We start from the raw sequence: 16,464 nt of genomic DNA, 5'->3' as shown, positions 1-16,464 counted from the left end.
GAAATTTCGTAGCCTTCACTACTATAACCGGTGTTGATCCAGAATATGAAGATGTTGATTTGGAAGGTGGTGAGTACACCTCAGCGAAAGATCTAGAGTTGCCAGCTCCTTCATACGAATTAGAATATAAAAAATTGTACTCCAAATGAGAGATTTTACTTAAAGCTAATTGTTCTTTGTTTAGTCAAGTTGGGATATTAGACAATGCTAGAAAACGTACAAAAATCAGGTTTCTGATCCAGATATTCTCCTAAAGGCAAGACTTGAACGTGAGGAAAAACTGAAGCAAGAACTAGAAACTCTCAAGAGACGAATCAAGATGATGGACAACACTTTCACACTTAATCAAATTCTTGATTCGGGACGAAAATCCACCACCAAGTTTGGCCTAGGATTCATTGGCAGTCAAAACAAAGACAACATTGTCTTTGTCAAGGCAACTGGATTAGATCCAAACATTCCTAAATCAAGCAAAGCTCTGCAAGGTTTTGGTAAATTAAAGTATGGCGAAATAAATTTACCTATCGTATAACCCTATCTGTCATTATTTCAGGATTCGTGGTCATACCCGACCGGAGTATTTTATTTTTATAAAGATTAGAGGGCCAAGAAATACACACGCAAGTGCATTACCCCATTTGTTAAACAAATATCGGTTAGAAAAACTGACTTTTTATCTCAATTAACTACAAAAGCATCTCAAGGAGGAAAAATGATAATTGGCAAATTTGTTGATTAAGGATGTGCTGATTAAGAATAGCAATTAGGAATAACAGGTAAATTTCCAATTTTCATTATTTTAATTGTTTTAACTAATAAAGTTTCCTTATGTCTTAGGTTATTATAATTTGAATTTTTCTAAGGAAGTTTCATCAATCAGGAATTCAAATCTGATAAGCGCGAAGAATAGTCGAGTTTAGGATTAATTATAGGATAATATTATGTTGTTTTGTCACCCATTTGTAATAATTTCATGCGTAAAAGACTCTGATGTGATCAAAATTTCTAATTCAACTTTAGAGCGTGTTTTGAAGTCATTTCCACAGAACGGAACGGGATCCGAGGCCGAAACGAAGCAGAAAGCGAAGAAGCAACCGGGCAGGATCCAACTACGAGTGCTTCACGCTTGGAGGAAGTGTGGACCAATTCCGGTACGCATCCACGCCCCCATCCACGCGTGGATGCAGCGTGGATCGGCCATTAAGGGCAATTTCAGGATTTTGACTTTATGATGGCTATTTAAACCCTTCCCTTGTATTTTTAGAGGAGAGCCCTAATTTTCCAGATCTGAAATCTCTTTGTTTTCTCCCATTTGGGCGAAAACCCCCATTTTCCCTTAGCTTAGATTGATCTCCAATGGTAGATCTAGCTAGATGATGAAAGCAAGATGTAATAGGATTCTTAGCTTCGAATGGTAACTCTTCTCTACTTTTATCTAGTTTAATTTCGTTGTTATTTCCTTTCAATCTTTTATTACTTTCTCTTGTTATTTCTTATGATGTTTGTTTAGATTAGATAGGGGATTGGTGGCCCCAAGCTACTTGTGTGGTTGATTTGTTAAGAAATTTCCTGAAAATTTGTAAGCTTGATGTATTTAGATTCTAATGCTTGTGTGATTGATGTTTGATATGCTTGGTGCCTAAGTGTGGCCACATTAGGTAGCAAACCTTGTGAAAGTGAGTGTGTGCGCGATAGCGGTCTCTCACGAGTCCAACTCATCCACATCCCCGCCCTCTATCCGGAAAGATTAGGCCCGGGAGGAGAGGTAGGCAAGGTGTTCGATGAAATGCCCCAACCCCGTTGTAGTATAGTGGTGAGTATTCCCGCCTATCACGCGGGTGACCAGGGTTCGTTCCCTGGCAACGGCGCCAAAAATTGATGGACAATTTTTAATATATGTCCTCGCAAGTGCACGAGTCACTGTAATAATAGTATGCAGAATGCAAGGGTCGAACCCACAAGGAATTAATGCTATGCAATTTATAAAATTGAAAATGATTGGAAGGAATAAATTCTAAAGATTTCAAAAGGATGATTTAATTGTAGACAATTAAATTAAATAAGAACTAATTGAGTGAAACTGCAAAAGAAATAACGGACAGAATTTAGGAAAGTAAAAGATTAAAGATCAAGAAGAGATATCAGATAATTTAGTAACCAATAGGGAAAGACAAATATCAATCAATAAAAAAACATAGGAACATGAATCCGTTACCACTACTAATTCTGCATTTTTAAGTCTAATACTGCCAATCAATTAAGGGTTCGTTCTTTCATTAATATAACTACTCTGTATGGCGTCCAGAGCTAATTACGTGCTTTAACCGTTCATATGCATAACACATTTATTCAAACCATTAAAACCCATTATGCCTAAAAGAACTTATAGAATACCCGAGTTTAAGAACCAAATAAACAACCCAACAAGACAGTCAGATTATTTATCTTTTTATCCTACCGAGCCTAGAATTAACAGGCATGATTTGTACTTGGTTAATTCTCTCAATCAGACTAATAACAGCTAAATTGGCCAGATTCAACTCAATTAATCTCAACAAAACGCATAAGATAAAATATAATCGATTAGCAATAATTAAGACTTAAATTACTCAAAATGTTCATAGTACAATCTTCATGTTCCTAGAATAAGGGAATTAGCAACTCATTTTAATTATAAAAAGTGAATGAACAATCAACTTCACCACTATAACTGAGCATTAAGCACTATGATCAACATTTGCAATTAACTCTATAACTAGGATTTTGGTGTGGACGAAATTTGCGAAACCGAACCACTCCAACCAATCCTTTTAGGTGAGGTGATTGATGATCGGTGATGATTTCCCTCTTTCGACTTGCACCCTTTTTATACCCAACAGCCTCAACCATTCCTCCGAGTTCTCTGCTAAACGATCGGATCTCCCCTAGAATCGGTCTCGTTGACGTGCCTGTGCCGCTGAGCTGCTTCTTTAGTTCTCTCGTCCGTCGACCGTCAGTTGAAGGAACGAATGAATCAGAGAAACTTGCTTGTTTTATGGGCTCTAAGTGTTGGACTTTAAATATTGGGCTGATACACCGGCCAAATTCGCCGAAAAATCCTAACCCTAAAATAATGAGGGGTATTTTANAAAAAATTTTTTTTTCCCCCCGCCACTGCTTGCAAAACCAGAGGCGGGTGAAACCTCACTCGTATACCTGGTGTGTCACAGGGTGCGATCAGCTCCGTGCTGGTCAAAGAAGAAGGAGGACTCAATGTCCCATTTACTATGTGAGCAAAGCTCTACATGATGCAGAACAACGGTACACTGCCGTGGAGAAAACGGTATTCGCTATGGTCACCGCTTCAAAAAGGTTGGCCCATTATTTCCAAGCCCATCCCAACCATGTACTGTCGCATTAACCGTTGGGGAGTTTTTTTACGAAACGCTAACTTTGCTAGGATGGCGAGATGGGCCATGCACCTCAGCCAATTTGACATTGAATTCAAGCCAAGGCCCGCCATCAAAGGTCAAGCTCTTGCAAATTTTATAGTGGAATGCACAGCTCGCGAGGTGACAGAGCAGGTCGAAAATGAAGATGGTGGATGGTGGACCTTGTCTATGGATGGCTCGTCCAACAGCAAAGGCTGCGGTGGTGGGGTAGTGCTTATCACCCCAGAAGGGTTCCGCGCCTACTATGCAATCAGATTCCAGCAGCAAAGGCATTTGTTGTTATGAATGTGAAGGGTATGTCGATGTTCAAGCTGAAGGCCCCACATACCTAAGAAAAAAGAAATCCATGTCAGCCATAACCTAGAGTGACGATGAACCTGAGTTAGAAGCTGTTGGATCCGATACAGAGGAAATTTTAGGAAATTTCGTAGCCTTCACTACTATAACCGGTGTTGATCCAGAATATGAAGATGTTGATTTGGAAGGTGGTGAGTACACCTCAGCGAAAGATCTAGAGTTGCCAGCTCCTTCATACGAATTAGAATATAAAAAATTGTACTCCAAATGAGAGATTTTACTTAAAGCTAATTGTTCTTTGTTTAGTCAAGTTGGGATATTAGACAATGCTAGAAAACGTACAAAAATCAGGTTTCTGATCCAGATATTCTCCTAAAGGCAAGACTTGAACGTGAGGAAAAACTGAAGCAAGAACTAGAAACTCTCAAGAGACGAATCAAGATGATGGACAACACTTTCACACTTAATCAAATTCTTGATTCGGGACGAAAATCCACCACCAAGTTTGGCCTAGGATTCATTGGCAGTCAAAACAAAGACAACATTGTCTTTGTCAAGGCAACTGGATTAGATCCAAACATTCCTAAATCAAGCAAAGCTCTGCAAGGTTTTGGTAAATTAAAGTATGGCGAAATAAATTTACCTATCGTATAACCCTATCTGTCATTATTTCAGGATTCGTGGTCATACCCGACCGGAGTATTTTATTTTTATAAAGATTAGAGGGCCAAGAAATACACACGCAAGTGCATTACCCCATTTGTTAAACAAATATCGGTTAGAAAAACTGACTTTTTATCTCAATTAACTACAAAAGCATCTCAAGGAGGAAAAATGATAATTGGCAAATTTGTTGATTAAGGATGTGCTGATTAAGAATAGCAATTAGGAATAACAGGTAAATTTCCAATTTTCATTATTTTAATTGTTTTAACTAATAAAGTTTCCTTATGTCTTAGGTTATTATAATTTGAATTTTTCTAAGGAAGTTTCATCAATCAGGAATTCAAATCTGATAAGCGCGAAGAATAGTCGAGTTTAGGATTAATTATAGGATAATATTATGTTGTTTTGTCACCCATTTGTAATAATTTCATGCGTAAAAGACTCTGATGTGATCAAAATTTCTAATTCAACTTTAGAGCGTGTTTTGAAGTCATTTCCACAGAACGGAACGGGATCCGAGGCCGAAACGAAGCAGAAAGCGAAGAAGCAACCGGGCAGGATCCAACTACGAGTGCTTCACGCTTGGAGGAAGTGTGGACCAATTCCGGTACGCATCCACGCCCCCATCCACGCGTGGATGCAGCGTGGATCGGCCATTAAGGGCAATTTCAGGATTTTGACTTTATGATGGCTATTTAAACCCTTCCCTTGTATTTTTAGAGGAGAGCCCTAATTTTCCAGATCTGAAATCTCTTTGTTTTCTCCCATTTGGGCGAAAACCCCCATTTTCCCTTAGCTTAGATTGATCTCCAATGGTAGATCTAGCTAGATGATGAAAGCAAGATGTAATAGGATTCTTAGCTTCGAATGGTAACTCTTCTCTACTTTTATCTAGTTTAATTTCGTTGTTATTTCCTTTCAATCTTTTATTACTTTCTCTTGTTATTTCTTATGATGTTTGTTTAGATTAGATAGGGGATTGGTGGCCCCAAGCTACTTGTGTGGTTGATTTGTTAAGAAATTTCCTGAAAATTTGTAAGCTTGATGTATTTAGATTCTAATGCTTGTGTGATTGATGTTTGATATGCTTGGTGCCTAAGTGTGGCCACATTAGGTAGCAAACCTTGTGAAAGTGAGTGTGTGCGCGATAGCGGTCTCTCACGAGTCCAACTCATCCACATCCCCGCCCTCTATCCGGAAAGATTAGGCCCGGGAGGAGAGGTAGGCAAGGTGTTCGATGAAATGCCCCAACCCCGTTGTAGTATAGTGGTGAGTATTCCCGCCTATCACGCGGGTGACCAGGGTTCGTTCCCTGGCAACGGCGCCAAAAATTGATGGACAATTTTTAATATATGTCCTCGCAAGTGCACGAGTCACTGTAATAATAGTATGCAGAATGCAAGGGTCGAACCCACAAGGAATTAATGCTATGCAATTTATAAAATTGAAAATGATTGGAAGGAATAAATTCTAAAGATTTCAAAAGGATGATTTAATTGTAGACAATTAAATTAAATAAGAACTAATTGAGTGAAACTGCAAAAGAAATAACGGACAGAATTTAGGAAAGTAAAAGATTAAAGATCAAGAAGAGATATCAGATAATTTAGTAACCAATAGGGAAAGACAAATATCAATCAATAAAAAAACATAGGAACATGAATCCGTTACCACTACTAATTCTGCATTTTTAAGTCTAATACTGCCAATCAATTAAGGGTTCGTTCTTTCATTAATATAACTACTCTGTATGGCGTCCAGAGCTAATTACGTGCTTTAACCGTTCATATGCATAACACATTTATTCAAACCATTAAAACCCATTATGCCTAAAAGAACTTATAGAATACCCGAGTTTAAGAACCAAATAAACAACCCAACAAGACAGTCAGATTATTTATCTTTTTATCCTACCGAGCCTAGAATTAACAGGCATGATTTGTACTTGGTTAATTCTCTCAATCAGACTAATAACAGCTAAATTGGCCAGATTCAACTCAATTAATCTCAACAAAACGCATAAGATAAAATATAATCGATTAGCAATAATTAAGACTTAAATTACTCAAAATGTTCATAGTACAATCTTCATGTTCCTAGAATAAGGGAATTAGCAACTCATTTTAATTATAAAAAGTGAATGAACAATCAACTTCACCACTATAACTGAGCATTAAGCACTATGATCAACATTTGCAATTAACTCTATAACTAGGATTTTGGTGTGGACGAAATTTGCGAAACCGAACCACTCCAACCAATCCTTTTAGGTGAGGTGATTGATGATCGGTGATGATTTCCCTCTTTCGACTTGCACCCTTTTTATACCCAACAGCCTCAACCATTCCTCCGAGTTCTCTGCTAAACGATCGGATCTCCCCTAGAATCGGTCTCGTTGACGTGCCTGTGCCGCTGAGCTGCTTCTTTAGTTCTCTCGTCCGTCGACCGTCAGTTGAAGGAACGAATGAATCAGAGAAACTTGCTTGTTTTATGGGCTCTAAGTGTTGGACTTTAAATATTGGGCTGATACACCGGCCAAATTCGCCGAAAAATCCTAACCCTAAAATAATGAGGGGTATTTTAGTAATTTCACATGTTGTTCTTCTTCTCCGGCCAAATTTCATTCTGTTGCAGCGGTGGCGGTTACATTGGCGAGACGACGGTTGACTTCCTGAGTCATTAACTATCGCACCGTCGGATTATCAATTTTTCCGGTATCGACGCTGCCGGAGTCTTCTACATTTTGACAAAGTGTGAGGTCCATTGCTAAGATCACGACGACAATAATATCGATGAATGGGGAGAATGACGATGGCATCTTCCGCCGCCACGGCATTTCCGCCTTTGCTCCGCTTAGCGTTGATAAGCTCAAGCCCATCCCTGTTTCCGCGCTACCGCCGCTGCTGCGCATTGCGTAGCTCATCTCCGGCTCCACTGGCGACGACGATATGCTCCGGCGAACGGTCTTCACAGCCGCCTTAGCTTTCCTCCCCTTCTGCTACTGCTGGTTCACGCTGGCAAGGAGGCCACGCCGGAATCTGTGAATCGTCCTGCTCCTCCGGGCATCTAGGCATTCCCTTCAAAACCTCTCTTGACGAGGAAGCCACGCCGGTATTGAGTTGCAGTGCTGATGGCGAAGAATAAGAGCTTTATTATTGTCTTCTTTGTTGCTAATTTGAGAAGCCATAAATCTGAACATTCCGGTTGCTCTCAGTATGGTAGCTCGCTGGAGAAGAAGAACAGACATGTGAAATTACTAAAATACCCCTCATTAGTTTAGGGTTTGGAAAATTCCGACGATTTGACCGGCAATTTGGCTGGAGTGACCAAAATTAATAAAAATTGAATAATCAGGGTACGCAGTTAACACTTTTGAAAGTCGTGGACTGCAATTAAGGGAACCCCTATAGTCAGTAGACCAAAATGACAATTTGCTCTTTACTATTATTTAAACATATACCGTAATCAGAATTCAAAGTATAATTTTATATTTTTATTGAATTCAAACTGTTGGACCTCTCAAAGAGCATTGTTTTTAGCTTATGGTGTTTAAAGGTCAAACAATTTGTTGATTAAACAAAGGCTTTTTTTTTTTTAATTTCTTCTTTATTATATAGAGTGAAAAGTAAAAGAGTAAAACAATTACATGAAAGGAGATGAGGTACTACCGTACAACAAAAAGGGTTGTCAACTGTTAAAAAGAAACAGAAAAATATGTAGACTGAAGTGAATCGGAGCAAGTGAAACCACACTTATAAGAACGTGAAAAGCATAATTTACAAACCCAATCACAATCTGGCAATTGACATGGATGTTTTCTCCATATTATCCAGGGTCTGTGCATAACATTTTAGACATGAGATACGATGCCATAATAACCAGAATTACACATAACCTAATCACAACGATTACCCACCAAACCAGCACATTAAACTTGGAAACATGACCCAACAAACAAATTCTTGCCAATCATAATGAGAATAAGAGAGAGTTCAACCTTCCGCGCTTTTCTTTTACTGCCTTGCTTCCAAGTATCTGAAATGACATGATGTAGCCAATCTGAAGATGCCCATTTTTGGAATATAATTGAGGAGTTTCAGCAGAAGGGCATCATTAGATCTTATCCAGTTTTTCAGCCTTAACAACAGGATTGGCCTTGGCTATGGCCTCCTGTGCAGCAGTGCGGTAGTCAAAGGGGCAGTCATGTTTATCGGAGTAGCGGTGTGAGCCACAGAAAAGGTCACCACAGCGGCACTTGAATCCAGTTAACCCAACCCGTTTATTGCAAGTGCTGCATCGGTTAGGCCCCTTCTTGGCCTTTGGCTCAGCACCGTTGACAGAGCTTGAAGCTTGAGATGATGGCATAGATACATCCTTCACTTCAACCGAACTAGGATGCACATCCATAGAGCCAATGGCAACAGGTCCCTTCTCATTGCTGCTTGATCCATTAACAAGGTTTTCAATTGATGATGCAGCAAGCTTAGCCTGTTCTTGTTTTAATATCATATCCTTGTAGCACTTGGAGCACATGTTCATGTTTGCTGCACTTCCAAAGAAGCCACAGTTGTTGACACACAAAATAGGTCCTTCAGGATGGGGTTGGCATCCCGTCTCATCGTGCTCCATACCTCAATTATTCTGAAACAAATCCAATATAGAGGTATACAACATTAGTGCGATATTACACATATATACCCTACCCCTTTCTCTTCAAGAGGATAAGAGGAAGAAAAGAAATGCCTTTAGACCAAGTATTGTTCTTAGACATGTATAGGTCTGTCTACATGTTTTTATTCATGAATACTAAGTACAGTATTTTTGAATCTGAAGCTAACTATAAGCCCTTGACTATACCAAAGAATGGAATTCACACTCCACATGTATTTAAAGGGAAATTAGCTTAGCCTAAGTTAGACAAATGTTTCCTTCCATTACCAATCATTCCCCAAACCGCAACTAGAAAGCTATGAGATATCTCTGACAACAAAACAAGAATAATGTATTAATGTATTATGAAATGCACTATTAACCTAATCCAGGATAACACAGTTGCTAAATGCAGAGACTGAAAAGAAAATTTTCTTATTTTCACTTCATAATTGGACCAAATTCAAATACACAATCCTAGGAGCAGAGCTCCCTCTTAGCAATTCATCTAGCCACATGAACCAAGTTGCAAAACTGAAAGGTAACTAGAAATAAGTTGTTCCTTTTGTGTCTCATAAAGACCAAAATCCAAACCAAATAAAATATCAGCAAAAAGCTATCATTAGAATAGTATCTCAATAATCTATAACCATAGATAAAATACATAATTCTTTCCTTGCTTCTACAAATCTTCAAGGATAAACACCCAGCCTAATGCTTCACACACAACATACTTCTAAATTTGAAAAGAATCATTCAACTGTACAACAAATACATGTTCAAGTCACATATATGAATTTCATTCAACTTTGAACACAATCCACAACAGAAATAGAATAGTTCGGGGTAATTATTTATGACATTACTATTCATAGTTTCACAAACCCTCATTATAAACCATTTGTTATTAAGCATAAACCTTCAAAAATAAACTTTAATCAATTTATACAGCCACAAATTATCCTCCAGTTGCAAACCATAACAGGAACAAATAATAACTCAAAAATGCAATTTTTGATGGCATAACCCTCCACAAAAGAAACTTTAACACTTTTATTATCTTCAATTCTTTTTCTTTTCCCTAATTGTACCAAATTACAAGCTGGCTCGTACCAATCAAGAAAATTTATTCATAACACACAAAATGATCCAAAAAATTGAAGCTCAATACCAAACTTTAACAGGAATACAGCACAAAAGACTTCAAAGGGGGGAAAAGAAAAGAAAAAAGAAAAGAAAAGAAAGGAGATACCCTATACGGTCGATCACCAAAAAGATAATCTCGACAACCAGGAGCGATAAATCACAATAATTTAAAAGAAGAGAAACAATAAAAGTTGCAATCGAATCAGGTAGATCCAAACACGCAGAAGAGAAAATTGATTGTGTCAAAAACAGAAGAAATCGAGCGTTAGATGGATAGGGGAACTGACCGGATAAGGGATTGAGAGATCGCGTAAGGAGAGTTGGAGAGAGAGAGAGAGAGAGGAGGGAGCGTTTATCTTCCGTTTTCTGTGCAAACAAACGGAAGAGAGAGAGAGCGTTTATCTTCGGTTCTGAGCAAAAGACGTCTAGGACTACATTGATAAATATTATTTATAGGTGATGAGTGATGACTAAATTCATAATTCAATTCTTTTATTTAAATGTGATAAATATGAGTTAATTTCTTTTTTGTCCTAAATTTATAAGTGAGAATTCACTTTTAGTCCTTTTGTATTAGAATATTCACTTTTAGTTCTAGTATTGTGACCTGATTTTTTTTGTCTTTTATCCACAAATCAGTTTAAATATCATTCAATACAAATGTATTTCGGTTTTCAATTATGAATGTTTCCAAAAAAAAAAAAACATAAAAAATATATCGGTTCAACATACTTTTGTATAAAAAAAATTGAAATATCTTTGTATTTAACGATATTTCAACGATTTTGTTGCTGAAGGATTAAGATTGGTCATGTCACAATAATACTAAGACCAAATGATGATGTTCTAATAAAAAAAATTACTAAAAGTGAATTATCACCTATAAATCTAAGATAAAAAAAATGGAATTAACTCTGATAAATATTATTCAAGAAATAAAAAGACCAAGATCACTGACCACCCCTTCAAGAACAATTGAAGAGTTTAAAAATACGATACAAGTAAGAGATTAAATTTGTGCCAAAGATCTTGTGGTCTAGTGGCACTCAGTGTCCCGATTTACACAATCACATGGTAATAGAGTCAGTAGTACTTCAAAAAAAAAAAAAAGAGATTAAATTTGTACATGATGTATAATTAAGTAACCAAATAAATCATTTTTCTTAAACAACCAATTAAAGAAAAATAAAAAATAAAAAGACATGTGCTTCTATCACACACTTGGAAGCTTGTAGGTGGAGTGAGAGATGTTTTTATTTTTATTTTTTTAAAAATCCAATCGAGTTGATCAGTTGATTTTTGGGGTGAATGTCGATTCGGTTCGAGTTTTTATTTCGGATATCTTAAAATTTCGGGTGATATTTTTGACACTCGATATTTGAACCAAATTTAATTCAGATAAGTTGGTGAAATTATTTCTGGTTAGTTTGGATATACTCAAAATTTTATTTTAATCAGTTTTGAATTTTTTTTAATGATTTTATTATTTTTGTATTTATATTTTTTCATATACTCTCAAACTAAATATAAGACAAAATACTAATAATTAACTAAGAGAGCTCTCCTTGGTGGCTGTAGAGTGTATGGTGAAACTAAACATGCAAATATTATCTTTGAAAAGCTGGTTGAACTTGAACCAATGAATGCTAGCAATTACATTTTGTTATCAAAATATATATGAAGCAGCTGCCCTTTGGACTGAGGTCAGCAGATTAAGAGCCATGCTTGAGGAAAAGGGTTTGGTAAAGCCTCCAGGAAAGAGTTGGATTGTGACCAGAAACAAAGTCCATCAATTTATTGCATGAGATATATAAAACTCACCCTCTAAACAATCTGTGAGTCCTGGATTGGGGATCTTCCAGAAAGTAACTCTAAACAATCTTGCAAACAAGAGCATGATATGCATCCAATACCTATGATGTGATTTAAGATTATCATCTTTATTGCCTTTTTGTTGCCTTTTTTTTAAAACCCCTTTTCATCTTCTGAATGACCTTCCAATAGTGATTCATCACTTCATAAGGCATAAGATTTGTATAGTTTGTATCCAAGAATAGAATCAAACTGATACATGGAATTTCTATACACAATTTTCCATTTGGTATTAAAACTAAGATTCCTTATGACTGTTATATAGCATAAAATAAAACACTGTTTAGCAAATCCTCCTAATCACACACGTACACTATTAAGTTACAGCCATAAGAAATGAAATGAAATGAAAACATGAAAGAACTTGGGTGATGGCAGTAGAGCTCCCATTCCTTCACCCAACCACCTCTGTATTTGTGTCATCTGATGGCCAAATCACTGTCTCCATGAGTCGTTCACGCATCACCTCCAAATTCTGATCAGATATTTGGTTATACAGTTCATCATGGTCGCATTTCTAGAACAGAACAGGATACAAAATTGTATTAAATTCCAATTTACAATGTGTTTCGCATAGTTTCTAAGGCAATGTTGGTGGAAAACATTTAGTACTTGGATTTCATACCTTTATCCATTTGCCATAGAGGTGCAGTCGTGTTATCATCACTCTTTCTGCAAGGTCTTGTTTTTCCTGTAATAAGATGACAATCAGCTGTTGCCTTTATCCATTTCTTTGTTCTGCCACTTCCAACAAAATGTCTATGATACTGTTGAAGTAAACATGAGATATTCATAAATGGCATTCAAGGGTTTGTATATGATTACCTTTACAAGATTGCGAATGAAATTCTTCCTATCTCTAGGCTTATTTGTTTCTATAAATCTGCAGAATCAACAGACTATTGAGATGCATGTATCAGGTACTGGCTAGTCACTCACAACTACAATCAACCGGCTAGTCATTCACAACTACAATCAAGGTGAGTCTTTCTAGACTTAAATATTCAATGATGTAGAGAAGCAGTAGGGGTTGGGTTTTAGCCAACCACTTAAGCTATTATGACAAGGAAAGTTTTTGGGTGACGAGAAAAACCCGCAACTACTATCCGAGGGTGCGCATTGGATAAATCTCATATTGTGATCCTAGTCGGCAAAGGACCACAAGGAGGTAAGCGTTGCCCATTGCTGACTGGCTCAACCAAGGTCAATACCAATAGGCCGCTCCCGTCAGGAATTGAACTTTTAACCTTGTGGTTACCAAATCAACAGATTGACCAACTTGACTGGGGTTGTCGCTTTTATGACAAGGAAACTTGACAGGTGAAACATTGGAAGATGATGGGCTTACCCATTGAGCCATTGATACTGTGGAGGGTTCATTTCCTGAAGCTGGTCTAGAACAGTCATCACAGCTTTGTGTGTGAAATAGTTGAGAATTTGCTGCAGGCAATGAGCATTTCATCAGCTGTGAATAAATTGCTTGTAAGTACATTAACTTTAAGCAAATGGAATGTTCTTACTGATTTCACATCTTCAAATGTCTCTTCATACTGACCACCCAACTCATTCACCACAGTAAAGCCCCTCTTCTTTGGCTGCTTCTGCTTCTTCAAACTGCTGAAATTTCCCCTTTGCCCTTTACCCAACCCCCTCCTATCCAGAAATGAAGTGCTCAATTCCAATGAACCTGGGGTTTTAATCTGCCTTCTGCAGAGTGATGTTGAAGAAGAATTCCTATGTAAAGCTAAATCCCCACCGCTCAGATTACATGAAGGCAGAGCATCCAAACACAAGCATGGACTGGAATGAGAGTCCATCACCATTGATGAAACCACTACACCCAAAGTCCCCATTCACTGACACCCTGACACCCAGAAGCTAACTATAAGCCCTTGACTATACCAAAGAATGGAATTCACACTCCACATGTATTTAAAGGGAAATTAGCTTAGCCTAAGTTAGACAAATGTTTCCTTCTATTATCAATCATTCCCCAAACCGCAACTAGAAAGCTATGAGATATCTCTGACAACAAAACAAGAATAATGTATTAATGTATTATGAAATGTACTATTAACCTAATCCAGGATAACAGAGTTGCTAAATGCAGAGACTGAAAAAATAAATTCTTATTTTCACTTCATAATTGGACCAAATTCAAATACACAATCCTAGAAGCAGAGCTCCCTCTTAGCAATTCATCTAGCCACATGAACCAAGTTGCAAAACTGAAAGGTAACTAGAAATAAGTTGTTTTTTTTTTCTCAAAAAAAAAAAAAAAACTAGAAATAAGTTGTTCCTTTTGTATCTCATAAAAACCAAAATCCAAACCAAATAAAATATCAGCAAAAGGCTATCCTTAGAATAGTATCTCAATAATCTATAACCATAGATAAAAGACATAATTCTTTCCTTGCTTCTACAAATCTTCAAGGATAAACACCCAGCCTAATGCTTCACACACAACATACTTCTAAATTTGAAAAGAATCATTCAACTGTAGAACAAATACATGTTCAAGTCAAATATACGAATTTCATTCAACTTTGAACACAATCCACAACAGAAATAGAATAGTACGGAGTAATTATTTATGAGATTACTATTCATAGTTTCACAAAACCTCATTAAACCATTTGAGCATAAAAGAAGAGAAACAATAAAAGTTGCATATCCAAACACGCAGAAAAGAAAATTGATTGTGTAAAAAACAGAAGAAATCTAGCGTTAGATGGATAGGGGAACTGACCGGAGAAGGGATTGAGAGAACGAGTAGGGAGAGTGAGAGAGAGAGAGAGAGGAGGAGGAGGAAGTGTTATCTTCCGTTATCTTCCGTTTTCTGTGCAAACAAACGGAAGAGAGAGAGAGCGTTTATCTTCGGTTCTGAGCAAAAGAACGGGCTATACTGATTGCGTACGTCGTGACGTCGTGTGGGGCTCCCGTTGCTTGGTTGCTCCTAAACTTGTTTATTCTTCTTAAATAATCCCTTCACCTTTCCTACTTTGACCCTCCTAATTACCATAAAGACGGAATTGCCACAAAACCAACCATCATTTCTGTTTGGCAAACTAAACAATTACATGGCGATTGGTTGGGAGGAGGGAATTAAACGGAAAAAATTATAATTCTAGGAGGGAATTAAACGGAAAAAATTATAATTCGGTAGAATTGTAATTCAATGAATAAAGTATGAATTAAAATTATAGTGTTTGGTATGCAGGAATAGGAGTATGGGAAATTAAGTGACAAAATGACTAAAATGTCCTTATGTTATAGTAGATGTTGTAGTAATAGTAATAATAATAATAAGTATAAGTATAATAATAATAGTTCTTTGGAATAATAATAATAATAATAATAATAATTCTTTCAAAATAATAATAATAATAATAATTCTTTTAAATTTAAAAAGAAAAAAGACAAAAGGGTATGGGAGGAGGGGCAAATTTGTCTTTACACCAACAGATTGCCTCTCCTCTCCACCGAATTCATCATGAATTCATCATTTGGAGGGAATTGCAATTCCGCAGAATTGCAATTTCCTCCAACCAAACAATATAGTTTGGGAATTCACTGAATTGCAATTCCCCCGAAACTACATTCAACCAAACATGCCATTAGGGTGTGTTTGGTGCGCACATGGGAATCGAAATCGGTATGGTATCAAATACTTGGTAAGGGTAATGGGTTTTGGTGAAAGCATTTTGCATGTTTGGTAGTAAGGTGGAATGAGAATGATTATTAATAATTGAGGAAGAAAGGAAGAAGGGAAATGAAACCCTTATTTAATAAGGGTATTAATTTTTCAATTAATGAGGTATTCCAAACCAATAGTAGTATTCTAAAAACCTATCAACCAAACAATAACAATCACTTTAATACTCATACCTTATACCAAAACCTGTCAACCAAACACACCATTATAGTGACAAACTTATAAGCTAGTTGATTGAAATTATAGCATGTTTAGTTATCTCATGTCTGTTTTTTATTTTCTAATTTTTCAATTTTTATTCAATTTTCTATTTTTTACTTTCTGTTTATAACACTTATTTACTAGCACACATTTCTTAAAATGTATTTTTTAGGGCTAATATTATAAATTTAACACAATTTATTTCAAGTGATTTTTAGACCTTATATTTAAAATATTTTTGAATATGTTTAATTTAAGTGGAATACATATAATATTTACTTTTAAGTCTAATATATGTAAGATTTTTACATTACATATCCAAACCAAATTTATATCCGTATATAACATAAATAAAAATGTGTTATCTTTTATATATATGTGTGTGTGCGCGCGCGCGCGTGCGCATGGTGAAGATCAGGTGAGAACAATAGCCCACATGAGAAGTGTGGACAATTCTAAACCGTATAATTATTTTGATCTATGGTT

General features: G+C 36.6%; 2 protein-coding genes across 3 annotated transcripts; both read right to left on the bottom strand.

Moving 5' to 3' along the window:
* Positions 1–8,121: 8,121 nt before the first annotated feature.
* Positions 8,122–10,613, bottom strand: LOC116004933 (zinc finger A20 and AN1 domain-containing stress-associated protein 8). Its single transcript, XM_031245135.1, has 2 exons — positions 10,478–10,613; positions 8,122–9,035 (listed from the first exon to the last, which is right to left on the bottom strand). The coding sequence occupies exon 2, from the start codon at positions 9,021–9,023 to the stop codon at positions 8,508–8,510; it is 516 nt and encodes a 171-aa protein (XP_031100995.1). The 5' UTR covers positions 9,024–9,035; positions 10,478–10,613; the 3' UTR covers positions 8,122–8,507.
* Positions 10,614–12,205: 1,592 nt separating this feature from the next.
* Positions 12,206–14,959, bottom strand: LOC116005336 (chaperonin-like RbcX protein 2, chloroplastic). Of its 2 annotated transcripts, none has more exons than XM_031245616.1 (6): positions 14,812–14,959; positions 13,583–13,926; positions 13,411–13,502; positions 12,888–12,945; positions 12,688–12,753; positions 12,206–12,579 (listed from the first exon to the last, which is right to left on the bottom strand). In XM_031245616.1, the coding sequence occupies exons 2-6, from the start codon at positions 13,913–13,915 to the stop codon at positions 12,457–12,459; spliced, it is 672 nt and encodes a 223-aa protein (XP_031101476.1). In that variant the 5' UTR covers positions 13,916–13,926; positions 14,812–14,959; the 3' UTR covers positions 12,206–12,456. The 2 variants fall into 2 exon arrangements, with proteins under 2 accessions (XP_031101476.1, XP_031101477.1); XM_031245617.1 differs by having other exon boundaries at positions 13,583–14,087; positions 14,812–14,921.
* Positions 14,960–16,464: the final 1,505 nt, after the last annotated feature.

Source organism: Ipomoea triloba, chromosome 14, assembly GCF_003576645.1.
Source record: "Ipomoea triloba cultivar NCNSP0323 chromosome 14, ASM357664v1".
NCBI lineage: Eukaryota > Viridiplantae > Streptophyta > Magnoliopsida > Solanales > Convolvulaceae > Ipomoea > Ipomoea triloba.
Note: the sequence above shows the minus strand (reverse complement) of the source record. Positions and strands in the feature narration are given on the sequence as shown.

Bases quoted from the DNA above. Each gene is read 5' to 3' on its own strand.
- LOC116004933 (XM_031245135.1), bottom strand. From the start codon at position 9,023: ATGGAGCACGATGAGACGGGATGCCAACCCCATCCTGAAGGACCTATT.
- LOC116005336 (XM_031245616.1), bottom strand. From the start codon at position 13,915: ATGGGGACTTTGGGTGTAGTGGTTTCATCAATGGTGATGGACTCTCAT. The intron at 12,754-12,887 runs GTAATCATATAC...ATCTTATTACAG, and splicing joins TCATTCGCAATCTTGTAAAG to GAAAAACAAGACCTTGCAGA. The intron at 12,580-12,687 runs GTATGAAATCCA...GTTCTGTTCTAG, and splicing joins TCTATGGCAAATGGATAAAG to AAATGCGACCATGATGAACT.